General features: G+C 42.1%; 1 protein-coding gene across 3 annotated transcripts in view; it reads left to right on the top strand.

Moving 5' to 3' along the window:
* Nucleotides 1-13,546, top strand: part of sema6a (sema domain, transmembrane domain (TM), and cytoplasmic domain, (semaphorin) 6A) — a 103,274-nt gene that overhangs the window by 60,192 nt on the left and 29,536 nt on the right. For all 3 annotated transcript variants that reach the window (XM_082555805.1, XM_082555804.1, XM_082555803.1), the window contains exons 7-12: nucleotides 4,924-5,014; nucleotides 6,330-6,449; nucleotides 6,947-7,035; nucleotides 8,722-8,939; nucleotides 10,602-10,733; nucleotides 12,841-12,996. In XM_082555805.1, the coding sequence (XP_082411931.1) occupies nucleotides 4,924-5,014; nucleotides 6,330-6,449; nucleotides 6,947-7,035; nucleotides 8,722-8,939; nucleotides 10,602-10,733; nucleotides 12,841-12,996 (806 nt within the window). The remainder of the gene's footprint in view (nucleotides 1-4,923; nucleotides 5,015-6,329; nucleotides 6,450-6,946; nucleotides 7,036-8,721; nucleotides 8,940-10,601; nucleotides 10,734-12,840; nucleotides 12,997-13,546) is intronic.

Genomic DNA, 13,546 nt, shown 5'->3' with positions numbered 1-13,546 from the left:
CTGACGTCGCTGCTAGTCGGCTGAAGTTAATGGGAAGGGAGGGGAAGTGTTGTACATCAGTGTGAGGTTTGGTAAAAGAACTCCACATTTACACACAGCCTGTGGTATAAAAATGATGCTTTTTATTGATCACTTATGTTAAAAGTCAAACTTCAGTCAATAACGGTATGATAAAAAAGGCAACTATTGTTCTTTAAAGAACACCGATCATTAAAATTCATGTTTCGTATTTGCTCAGTCCCTGCCCTACCTTACCCAAGTGAATTTATGTGTTTGCAACTGCCCTTCCACACCTACTAAAACACTCATGTTTAGTTGAATAAAATAGCTGTTTTAGCCAGGAAACAACTGAGTTATTACCAAAATCATTACAAGAAAGTCTTGACACCTTTTAAAATGCAAGAAATATGACTGATTATGGGCGCAAAGATACAAATCCACACGAAACACATATACAAGAAAATGTGCACCCATGCAAACACTGACTGTGAACTGTGTACATTTTAAAATAGGCATCTCTCTCTCTCTCTCACACACACACACACACACACACACACACACACACACACACACACACACACACACACACACACACACTGTACTGCTGGCAGGCTGGCAAACTCTCTGGGCAGATACCAGACCTTTGATGGCGTGCTGGGCTCATCCACTTCGCTTGGTCAGAAGTCAGAAGTGTATTTGTGTGTGTTTGTGTGTGCGTATATGTGCTTGTGGTTAAATCCACCTTGGCCACAGTTTGCCTCTCCATCTCCCCAGTGTGACAGCACTGAAAAGAGCTTCTGTTTCGGGGCCAGCCTCATCCCACATTAATCAACAGCGCTGCGAGGGCAAGCGGGAGGGAAAGGGAGGCATGGAAGGGGAGAAAAGGTGGCGGAAGACAGAGGAGGGAGACAGAGGGGGCAGGGAGGGCAACCGCCCAAACCAGCAACACCTCATGTTGGTTTTTGTGTTGTTTTTTCCATCAACCCCCTGCCTGGTTACCTCTGATTTTACCTGACTTTGAGTTTCTGACATTTATGTTTTTTTAAACAAACCTACCAATTTTCTCTCTTTATTAGCTGCTTCTTCAATTGGTGGTGTCAACATAAAAAAAACAAACATGCACTGTCACAGATGCATTCATATAGAAAAAACACAGGCAGACACCTCGGCAGCATGGCACAGCCCTCTCCCTTAGCACCACACAGCACCCAACTCCCTTTTTTCTTCTATTCATCCTCCCTCCTACCTCTCCTCTTCTCCCGCCAGCCTTAATCCCCCCCCCTCCACTTCTCCCACCACTCCGCCATCTTTCCCTCTGTTGCTTTCTCCCTCTGTCACTCCCTTGCTGTGTTGTAATAATAAACACTCCGGCCAGCTGGGCTGATATATGACTGGAGTCAGTTTCATCGCCTGTTGCCGGGTGAAGCAGGGGAAATCAGTGGGGAGTCTTGGAGGCAGTGACTCCCAGGTGATGCGTCTTAGACCTGATACCGGCTAACTGAGGTGTACTGGGAAATTTCATCTCTTCTTCTTTGCATTTGAAACGACGAGGTGAAAATGCTTCCATGCATGCCATTTTTTGCTGCAGCTTTTCCAGAGGCTGTCTGACTGACACGTAATAAAAGACAATACAAATTTAATACACTGCAAAAGCATTCATTAATTAATGAATAACTCTTCAATAGTAACCACACATAATTAACAAAAGCAATTGTTATATTTGTGTAGGGATTCTTCAGCAAAGTGTATTCAAAAAGATCAGTAATTTTAGTTTATATATATATTTTTTTTTTTTATTTCCCCCATAAAACAAACTAAACACGTATCTCTTTCAGCAGCTGCTTAAATTCCTTAAATTTCCTGCTCTGGTGTAAAAGGTGGTTGGGGAAAGTTTTCACCCTCCCACTGCTCAGAAACAGGTTGAAGAGAAATGGGCCATGACTATTAATCTCCCCAGGAGATATGTCCTTGTTTGGTTTATACAACTGCTCCTGGTCCAGGTGTGAACTTGTACACTTGACCTTTATAGATGTGGAAGGTTGTTGCAGGTGTATGGATGGCATACAAATAAATTTTCTGGGTCTAAAAGCGTGCTACTACTGACTTTAGGTCACCATGTAAAAATGTATCAGTATGCCAGTGCCAGTATAGTCTGACAGTGGCTGGCCTTTCATGAGGTGCCTAAGTCATGCATTATTTTGGAAGCGCAGTTTTGCAAATGGATATGTCTCAGTAAATATGCCCTTTACTGTGCTTATTCTATTAAATAAACAAGTCTGGGATATTTCAAGGAAGCTGTTCCGAGCAAACACTTCATAAGTGGGACGCCGGTTCAGTTTACCCCATGTTTGTCCTCAGTAAGATTTCACAAATCCCTCAGCAATGATAAATAAAGCCCATAAAAGCGTCCTCATAAAAACAACAGAGACATGGAATCAGAACATGTCCCTCACCCCCCGAATACTGGTGCTGATGCTGAACCAATTAAAACACTCCTGATGGGCATGTTTTGGATCTACATTGTATTTGTCTAATTAATTAGCATATAGCCTATGGAAAACACCAATGCGCTGTTGTAGTAATTAATTCATCTAGATGCACTGTGCTCCCAGCCAAGGTTGCTGTACATTCTTCTGCTAAGCTACAGTAGATCCCTATAGATCAGTGCGCTTTTAAGGCAGGCCTGACAAAGTGTGACAGCGCCACTGTTCAAATTACTTTGAATTGTGCTCCCACTAAGTTGAAGCACTTCTTTCTTTTTTGCAGCAAGTGGAGTTGACAGTATAATAACATTTTCCGGGTAAACAAGGTAAAGGAATAAGAATCCATCTTGCCGCTTAGACATCAAATTTCTTCATGGTAGCGTTTAAAAAAACATTGTGGTTTAGTGTGGCTGCTTTATAGATTTCTTTTGCCCTTTCAAAAAAAACCCACTGGTTATTGCTTTAGACAACGGCATGGAAGTCGGCTGTTGTTTCTCTTCATATGCAAACTTGACAGGAGACTGAAGCCATGCGCTATCTGCGGCTGGGTTGGGAGTGTCTTCCCCTGTTCAAACGGCAGGAATAGATTAATGACAGCCGGCCAAACCCAGTAGACAAAGGTCACTACCTTGGTGAAATCCAGCGGAGGAGATGGAGTGCTGGGGGTTGCTCCTTTGGTATGAGAGTATGTGAGTGTGCATTTGTGATGTGTCAGAGAAGGAGGGAGCGTTTGTGTTAGGTAGCTGACACAGAAGCTGCTGACGTTTCAAGCTTAACTAAGTTCCCATGTCACTCTGTACACACAGACGCTGTGATTCAGTAGACACACATGACCTTCAGCTACTCACGTCTCTTATGGTTAACTCAGTCTAATCTATAATTACAGCCCCCTCCCCCCAATCTAATAACAATATATGTCCAGCTTGCTTCCATATATTGTCTTTCCACAATTTCTGGAGAAACAGAAGGAATGAGAAATCGAGAAATACACTGCCGCTGGTGGCTCTGTGTTTGTTGTAAAAGGTCACTTGTAATATTCTCTGCCAAATCAGCCTCAACAATTTCTCTGGCAAGCTTTTTTAGCGTTGCGCCGGAGTGTGTGTGTGTGTGTGTGTGTGTGACCTTTTTAGTGGGCAGATGATAACCGTTTCCGCCGAGACAGGAATAGAAAACAAAATGACCTGTTTAGAAACCAGAAAGGGCGGCGTAAGCAGTTTGCAGCCTTGGCAAGCTACGGACCTCTTTGTCGAGAGCAAGGGAAGCAAGGAAGAAGAGTATGGGATAGATAGAAGCAGCGATAGAGAAGAAAAATGACTATGTATTTGTGAACTGTTGGGTAAGTGTGTGTATTGTAATCTTCTTTGACCTCAGCTTCTGGTCAGCGCAGCGCAGCCTGTCCTCTGTGTGCATGTGTGTGTTTCTCTGAGCTTAAGCCATAGAGAGTGTCCTGAGGCATGCTGGGGAAGACAAGCCTACCCATGGTGGGATGATAGTGACCTCTCACCCACATCTGATTTTCTGCCATGCTCTGCCAATTGCACTGTAACCAAACTGGACGGGACTCCAGTTCACAGTGATCAACGCGCTAAGGAGGCCCAAACTAGCACTTTTTAAACAATGAACAATGGCTCAAAATAGTTCTAAGAAACGAGACTGCTGAGTGACTGAATAACAAAATTGAATTACTTAACTCACAATGCTGAGAAAAGACAACTTTCAGATTGTCTAGGGGCAGAATTAAAATTAGTATGTCTTATGAAATATACAAAATCAGGAGGTAAGCATTGCCCAAGGAAGAGCTCTTAGCACATGAAAAAGTTTGTGCTGCAAAATACGACTTAAAAAACGGCAGCCGTACTCTGGTTTTGTGAAAAATTCTCACATTCCCAGCTCAGGGCTGTGTGCTAATTTATTTTTCCTCTCTTCAGAACAAAAGCGCAAGCTTTAGAAATCAGGACAGGGGAAAGCGGTGCTGTAAATGGGCTGAAGATCGGTCTTGAGGGTCATTATAACGCTTCTTTAAAATGAGTACAGCTGAAGGATAAAGGATGACAGGGGAAGCAAACCACTACTGTGAAACGTGTTGCTGCGGAAATGTCTTTTTTTCCACCCTCCATGACAGTTTTGAGATTTTCCCAGTTGCTTTGGCAGCCCTCAGCAGGACACCAGAATGGCATACAAGTGATATTAGTTAGATTGATACACTCTCGGGCTGCTTTTTGAGGGCTATTTTATTATGACTCACACTTCAACACTTTTTAAGTGCTCCCTATAGTTTTTGATTGTCTTGACATTTTGACACATTTCCTCTGCTAGAGTTTTACCTCCAACTGGGAACCAAGACTTCCTAAGTTTTTTTTCAAGTACATTGTTTTGTTTGACACCACACACCACTTTGCTTTGACCCCCTCTTGACCTTTCATCTCATTCCTGACCTTAGATTGACACCTTGGAGGCTCAGGGAGAGGAGATCAGTGGAATGGCGCGCTGTCCGTATGATGCCAAGCACGCCAACGTTGCCCTCTTTGCTGGTAAGATTAAACATTTCTGCGCATGCTAAACTGAAAGCGATCTGTAATGCATTTAACATCACTGTGATTTTTAAACTTCAGTCACTGTCCTTTGGGTTAAAATGAAAGAAACCCAAATTTCCATAAGGTTAAAATAGTTTATGTGATATTTCTACTCTTCATTCAATGCCATGAGGCAAAAACATTAATCCCAATTTTCTCCTATCTGCAGTTACTTAACACTGGGAACAGTTTGAGCTAGATGGGAAAGTTGAGTGTATTTGAGTGAGGGATTAGTTGCGGTTGTATTTAATATTCTTCTTAATACCCTGCGGTTTACTCTAATGGCAATACTCTGACATGTCAAAAAAGAAAGCCAATCTATGTTACATGCACTAGAGCAAGTCATTCGATTTGGCGCTACATTGCTCTTCTTATTGGAGCCTTTTGGAAACACTTTAATAGTACTGTGGTAACAGATTCATCTGTCTACGCCTTCTATTTTCTGTGATTCTCTTTGTCTCTCATTCACTTCCATTCAAAATGCTCAAGATTAACATAAGTCACACATGGATGTGACCAGAATGAGTCATCTTTCCGTCGGCGTGGTGAGATTCTTCTGGTGCAATGAACCCACGGGCTGCTAAAGACATCCAGTCCCTATACACATTTGCTGTGAAGCGATTTATGGCAGTATTGATGATCTGTCCCTGCCGGTTTAAAGTAGAGGACAAGAGTAAATGCCTAGCTTGACCAGTTAATGTGTAGCAGAGCTGCTTGGAAGAAGCTGGAAGCACTGAGTAATCAACAGGGTTCCTCTGACTGCTATCCTTTCAATTATGTAGTTTGAGTTTCCACTGTGGTTATAGCTGAGGCAGGCTGAGGTCATGCTAGCGGTGGATTGTGTTTGTGAAGAATGTGTGTGTATGTATGTGCATGTAAGCGTGCGACTTTGGCTTTCTGTGGTGCTCGAAGACTGTATGCGAGTGCAGGGCTACAGTGTTTGTGCTTTTGGAGAGTGTTTGCAAGATTGGCCAATTACAAATGTTTAAGTGCGTACAGCCTGTTTGTTGTCCATCAAAGAGTGCCTTCTGGTTGTGTGATTCATTCATTTTCCAGGTCTAAATCATCTGAAACATGTTTGTGTATCTCACCACAGGGAGCAGGAATCTCTGGGTGGCTTCATGCATTTCTGTCTTGATTAACTTTACTCTCTTCACCTTTTTTTCTTTTCCTTTATGTCTCTCTGTGTCTTTCGCTTTTTGTCCATCCTCCTCCCTCTTCGTCTACATCTTTCCTCCTTATTGCTCTTTCTCCCTCTGTGTTCGCTCACCAGATGGCAAGCTGTACTCGGCCACCGTTACAGACTTTCTAGCGATCGATGCGGTCATCTATCGTAGCCTTGGAGACAGCCCGACTCTGCGCACTGTCAAACATGACTCCAAATGGCTGAAAGGTGAGTGGGGGACACAAACACAGTCCCTGTGGTCGGAAAGTGCCAGGCTGATTGACAAGTTAGAAAAAAAACCTAAGGTTCGGACATGCATGCTTGACCACGTGTTTGTATTTTATGATTCATGTGCAAACATGTGTTTGTCCCTCTGTGTATGAATGACGGTATGAAGAGCTGGAGCATTTATTCTACATGCTCTGTTTGATGCAGTCATGTTGCCAGCCTGCACAAGTAGTGTTGAAATTACTCTGCCCTGGGGAGAAACAAGCACAAGTCCAGTCTGTCAAAACTCAATAGAGAAATCCGCCTTTTCTCGCATGTGAATTGTTTTGCTAATATGATGGATGATAGTTTGAGGCTCTCAAGGCTCGCAGTCGCTACCTTTCTGCATAATATGACAGATATTCTGGCGGTTTACTGTGAAATATGGTGTCAGAACTGTTTTGTCACAGCAAAAATGCTTCTTTGACTCATAATAGTTTTTCTTTTTCCCTTCGCAGAGCCCTACTTCGTCCAGGCAGTCAATTATGGAGACTTCATTTATTTCTTCTTTAGGGAAATTGCTATGGAGTACAATACAATGGGAAAGGTAAGCACATACACTATTGTTTTAAACTCTAATCAGAGGTGACTTCCTATTTACAGGGAGAATCAGGAAGCGCCCGAGGAAACTAACAGGATATGGGTAACGCATAACGGGAAGGAGGCTTTTAGGAGCAGTAAAGTGGACAAACCCTTTTCCAGCAACAGATAAACACTAGGCAGGAAACGGCACCTAAAATAGGTTCAAAAAGAAAATATATGGATGTCTTGAGATCCCATTTTGAAGTCTAAATATATTATTTGAATTGCACGTCCGCATCCATCCTGCATTGCTCCCATTTGGCCTACCCTCTCAGTGTTTCCCATGAGAAAAACCGCCCAAGTGTCTCTTAGAAGTGAGACAAAGTATCAGAAGAAGACGGGAAAAAAACCCAAGCTTTTCTCAGGTATTACACCATAGGGACAGAAACGTTTCTATTAATCTCTTCATTCCAGGTTTGGGCCCTGTCCTGCAAAAGTTTAATTGGACACCAGGTAGAAGAAAATACGTTATGCAAATGAATCATTCTTTTTATATTGTGCAGAATAAATGAAAGAAAACACATAAGAGAGAGTGAGAAAGACCGAGGGGACGAGATGAGAACAGAGCGGAGGTAACATAGAAATAATGGATTCACTGCCAGAAGTGACAGCCATGTGTTATTGCAGAGCATGAATACAGATCAGGCCTCTCAATCTGCCGGGTGTTTTGAAAGCAGTGTCAGTATAATTATGTATGTGGTGGTAGAACTGATGGCGCAGAGAGCAATTTAACATTTAGTGAATTGATATCTCTTTATTATTACGAAAAAGACTGGCCTACCCTGACAATGTAAACAGTCGTCTGTGCTTTATGGCAAACTGATAAATCCGCTGTGGCAAGTTGTTTGCTTTAGGTTTAATGTCGGGTTGTTACATTGTTATCTAGAAAATACAAAAGGATAAACCTTTCAGTGCACAAGTGAATTAAAAAGCCTCCACTAAGGCGTTTGTTTGGCGAAGCGATGTGTATATTTGGACCATTTATGTATATGCGTGTATTGAGTTGCGTCCAAGTCGCTCACAGATTAGCGAGTGCAGAAATGTGACCCACTGATACACTGTGTAATCTCAGTAATCTAAAATTTCACACTGAACGGGCCTGTGCAAGTTCTAGAGTCTTAGCTGGAATTGCTGCATTGCTTAATTCATATTTGTGCATGGTTCAATGGGAAAGCGGAGGGTCGTGGTGTGTTTGCAAGAGTGAGGGTGTGTGTGTGGTTGTCTGTGGGTGTGTGAGTAGGGATCTGTTTTAAATGCATGGTTGTTCCCATTCACACCATCAATTTCAGTTCAGGGCAAGATTTATAGCTGTTAAGTATAGTGTCACAACAACTAATTACAATTCTGGCTACGTGAACTTACGACAGAGTTGTAATTACAGAGCTCGGGCCTATTTGAAGCCGTATACTTTAAACTTTCTGTTGCCAGGTGCTGACTGTTTAACAGCATATCAAATGCACCACTTTTCTTCTGTCTTTAATTTGCTATAACGTGACGAAACCCTAGATTAACACATTGTGGTGTACCTACAATTTCTCCCATTCAAAAAGGCCTTATAGCAATAAGATTATCGATGTGAAATGTGTGACTGTAGAAATCTCAAGGTGAAATCTTAAGCTTCTTAAATATAACCCACGTTTGACTTCTTCAGGTGGTGTTTCCACGGGTGGCGAGGGTTTGTAAGAACGACCGAGGCGGATCGCCGCGTGTTCTGGAGAAGCAGTGGACCTCGTTTTTAAAGTCTCGCCTGAACTGCTCCATCCCTGGCGACTCCCATTTCTACTTCAACATCCTGCAGGCTGTGACCGATGTCATTCACATCAATGGGAGGGATGTAGTGATGGCAACTTTCTCCACGCCTTACAACAGGTAATGACGACAGAAGGTAAAAGTAAACAAGCAGTGAAAAGTGAGCAATAAACTGGTTTTGCTGAGGGTATTTTTTCCAGCATTTCCCAGCATCTCAGATAAATTCACATGCACCAGCACATGAACTTTCCCTTTATTAAACCGATTATCTTTCTCAGTTTGAAAGACATTTTGAAATTCATCAACACTTTGACAGTCTGACCTTTGTTAACGTTGGTAGCGTGTGTCCCTGCCGTGCCTCTTGGCGGCGTGTAATTTCTAAACCCAGTGGGTCAACATTCACATCTTCTGTCAAAACAGTGTTGTTGCCCTTTTGACATGCAGGTGCTTAATCTTATTTTCCCTCTTATAATTCATATTCTGCACGGCTTTCATGTTCGCAGTCAGTGGGAGTTTTTATCTAAATTGAAAATTACCACAAAGCCATACAGCTTGGCTGATAGCTCACATATTGTAATTTTCCATTTTATGGCTGCTTTTTAGCAGATAAGACAATTGCTTGTGACAACGCAATTGAGCATGGTTAATGGACATTAAAACCCAATGAAGCAGTGCCTCTGAAAATTTCTATAAGCGGGAGTTTTGATCCTAGCATTAATTTTCCATTTCATAGGGGGTGAAGGGAGCACATTCAGACAGTAGGCAGCACTCAGGGTTTTGTGTCATTCGATTGTCTTGCTGAGTTGCTTCACGGCCCAGACTTTTGCTAACCGGCCAGCTAATTCTGTCTCGTTAGCAGCCCGATATAAACAGACATACGACTGTCTAACTTTTTGTACATATTCAATGCAGAGGGTAATTACTGTAATTTAGTAGCTAAGCCAAGAATTAACAGCTTTCTGACCTTGCTCTCAATAATGCTACCCTTGTGTCTGCTGTCTTCCAAATGTCTACATGATGAGTTTAACCCATGATGTAACAGCATGGAAATCCAGCAAGCTGAGAGAGAAAGAGAGGTTTCTTTCTGTAAACAGCCCTTAGTTTTTATTTCTGGACACAAAAAAAGCATAAAAAATAGAAAAGTGACTCAGTAATCTGCTATGCATTGATTTCACACAGACACAAAGAAATCAGTGGCTCCACTGCAATCACAAGATGGGTATTTTTCCCCTTAAAATGAAAAGTGATAATAAGATAATCTGTTGCCCATATTTGGCCCCAAGCGTGGACTGGTGATGAACTTTGATGCCTGGAGGCTTTCGGGGAAAGTCAGTGTTAGAGGTTACTGTACGGGAATGTGTGAACCCGTAAATCACTACATTCAATAACACATAAGTGAATGCACGAAAGCTCTGACATGGTGATCAGTAGAGAACAAAAGAAATAAATGCTTTTATTAATGAAAAAAATTGATCAAATTATGTTAAAAAATAGAGGAAAGTGTAAAGTGTCTTCTTGTATACCTAAGGGAAGTGAGGATAAACAACGCACCTCTTTTTTTTTTTTAATCTGGCAGAACCTTCACAACACTCAAAACTTGACTGTATCACCCAGTGTAAACAGGAAACAGCTAAAATAAGCCATCCTCAAGGGATTTAACCCTTCTGAGAAGGGATTGTAAATCCATTTTTCTGTCTCCTGGTGATAGCAAGGTGTTTCTTTGATATGCTCAGTCAAGAGGATTGTTTATTTAGTTGTGTGTGCTTGTGTGTGCCGTCGCAGTATTCCAGGTTCGGCAGTGTGTGCCTATGACATGGCGGAGGTGGCCAACACGTTCACAGGGCGTTTCAAAGAACAGAAATCACCAGACTCCACCTGGACACCTTTTCCTGAAGAGAAGGTTCCCAAGCCAAGGTACAGCAGCAGTTAATTAACCAGCGAGCACACTTGCATACACGCAGGCACGCACAGGATTTAAGGCAGCACACACACCAGTCACAGAGTGTTTCTCTTCCTGTGTTTCTCCTCATTCCTGGCTGTCTCACACGTGCACACACAGACAAGATATGTAACTATGCAGTCAATTCCTAACACTTGTTATACCACAATGTGATAATAATCACTTATTCTTAACTTATGTTGCCTCATATTTAGTGCATCGCTAATTTCGTCAGAAAACGCTCATGTGTGTCACACGCAGCACGCACCTACTCATGTAGAGACCACCTTTTTTCACAGTTGCACTCATATCCCATTACCTCACCTTACCGCTGCCACCCACGCCTCACACGCAGCTAATTTAGCTTCAATAAACGAAGCATGACATCATTTTACAGATGGCTGGCTAATTCCACAAATGTACCAACCTGATCAATCTCCCATCTATTGCAAACTAATTAGTGCACTAACAGGATGCTGTCCTTTCCTCCAGAAAAGAGAGAGAGAGAGATTTGCAACAAAGATCTGGGCCGTGATAAATGTGTGTGTGTGTGTGTGTGTGTGTGTGTGTGTGTGTGTGTGTGTGTGTGTGTGTGTGTCCCATATGGCTGAGGACACAGTTCCTCACCATCAGAGAGCCCATACTGTATTTTGTGCATTAATCTCCATGCATTGTGTGAATGTGCGTATCTGTGTGAGTTCACGCACTTACCTCAATTAGCATGTAATTACTTGTTTATGTTCAACAAGGTCAGACGCTTCAAAGAGCAGGTACAGCCACCATTGTTTTTGTAGTAACTGATGTGATTGATTTCATTTCCATCCCTTGGTTCTTTCAGACCTTTTATCACTGAGCAAACAGACGGAGAGTTGTAACAAAGCCACCTAGGTCTGGCTCCGCAGCAGACTGTTACTCCATGTGTTAGACACTCATACTGAATCATTTACAGATTTTCATATTTAAGAGATGTCTGCTTTCGTTCTGCTGCCCATATGCGCCCGGACGTAAATGCAGTAACAGAAATGTTAGAATTCTAGCACAAACTATTATTCTCTTCTTTTACAGTGAAGCAGTAATAATTGTGAGAATAGCTTAACATTAGAATCAGCTGACATGTTTTCTATGGTGTTCCCTAAAGTCCTGTAAGTTGATGTTTATATCTGGTGTGTTCAAGTTATTATCTTGCGCACCCGAGATAATTTGCTATAAACGACTTCAGATGCACACAGCCGCCATATAATACAGAAAATTCTGCTAATCATGTTCAGCCCACAAGGTAATTTGTTGTAAATTCACATGCGTGTCTAATGGCTTTAGATGCACACAGCTGCCATATAATGGAGATCACTTGTCTAATCAAATTTTTGTTTTGCACCAGAATGCCATACAGTGAAGTTTTTGCATGTAAACGTGGGGATTTCATTAGCACGAATGAATTTCTATTTCATACAAATCAGCAAAGGTTTCACTGCATCATTCTGTCAATAAAATTCTAATTAAATAAATTAAAAATAACATGTGCATATATACATAGTAAGGTTTGTATATTTTTATAACAGACTATAGGGTTTGGTCTTTTCATGTCACACATTTAGTGGCCAGATGGCTAATATTTCTGGGATCTGTTGTGGATTATATGCTATGGCAGGGTATCAAAGACCAAGCAGTAAAGGGTTTTAAAGGCTCTCAGAGGTGAGATGGCTGCAAAGGGGATATGCTATCAAAAGAAGCTTCTCTTTTACAAGAAGCTCACCAACTCCCCGTAAAAGGATCAGATAGATACAATGCTTCAGTGCTTTAGCCTGAAGCCACAGAAAAGGAGACATCTTGCGCCCTCCTATGTGACCAAAAGCCTCTTGGAATGAGAGTTTAGTCATTTAAAGCAGCACTTTCATTGATTTTAAGAAAGTAGAACTTTCTTTCCTCCGTTGAAGCTCTTACCATGAAAAATGGCTCATTCCTACTGCGGTCAAAGTGGTGGTTTTTCATTTGTGCTTTTTTCCATATTCTATTCACTATTTTTTTCCCTCTGCCATTATCGCTCCTCTTCATTACCTTGCTCTTCCGCCACTCCATTTGTAGGCCTGGCAACTGTGCTGGTACTCCACCGATGGAGAGGTATAAGGTATCCAATGAGTTCCCCGATGACACACTCAACTTCATCAAGATGCATCCTCTGATGGACGAGGCCGTACCCTCCATTGCTAACAGGCCCTGGTTTCTCAAGACCATGGTTCGGTAAGTATCGCACACTCCAGAGGCCATCATCATCATCAAGGCTACAAGCCTCTTCAGCCCAGGACAATAATTACATGAAGTGCTGCTGTGAGAATCAGGCTCATTAAAAGAAAGCCTGAAGGTACTCCAGCCACTGACCTATTTTCATTGTAGTAGAGGAAACACCTATCTATACTAGCTTTCTCTCTGAGTGACAGCGTGGTGATGTCATGAAGACAACGCAAACAGTTTGAATCCTTAGTGATGCTTATCTTCATGCTGAAACGTGTCATTTACACGAGAACAATGAGTTCAGCTCTTTGTCAGTTGTTTAAAATCCTCTTGGGAGATTTCACAGGGAAAAAACAAAAGAAACCAGATTTTTTTTTTTGTTCAGTGGTGACTTTTCCTTTGAGTTTCTGTAGTTGAGCCAATTTCTCAAAAGCCAGTGCACTGTGGCTGATGCCGTTTGATCATAAAGGTCTGTCTGGCTTTTACTTGCACTACACACAGACATTTCAGCCTCTGGGGGGAATGCGACAGCACACCGCCATCCCATCGGCAGGGCAAA

This window comes from Aulonocara stuartgranti, assembly GCF_965226115.1.
Source record: "Aulonocara stuartgranti genome assembly, chromosome: 12".
Classification (NCBI taxonomy): Eukaryota; Metazoa; Chordata; class Actinopteri; order Cichliformes; family Cichlidae; genus Aulonocara; species Aulonocara stuartgranti.
The sequence above is the reverse complement of the archived record's forward strand: the minus strand, read 5'-3'. Positions and strand labels throughout refer to the sequence as shown.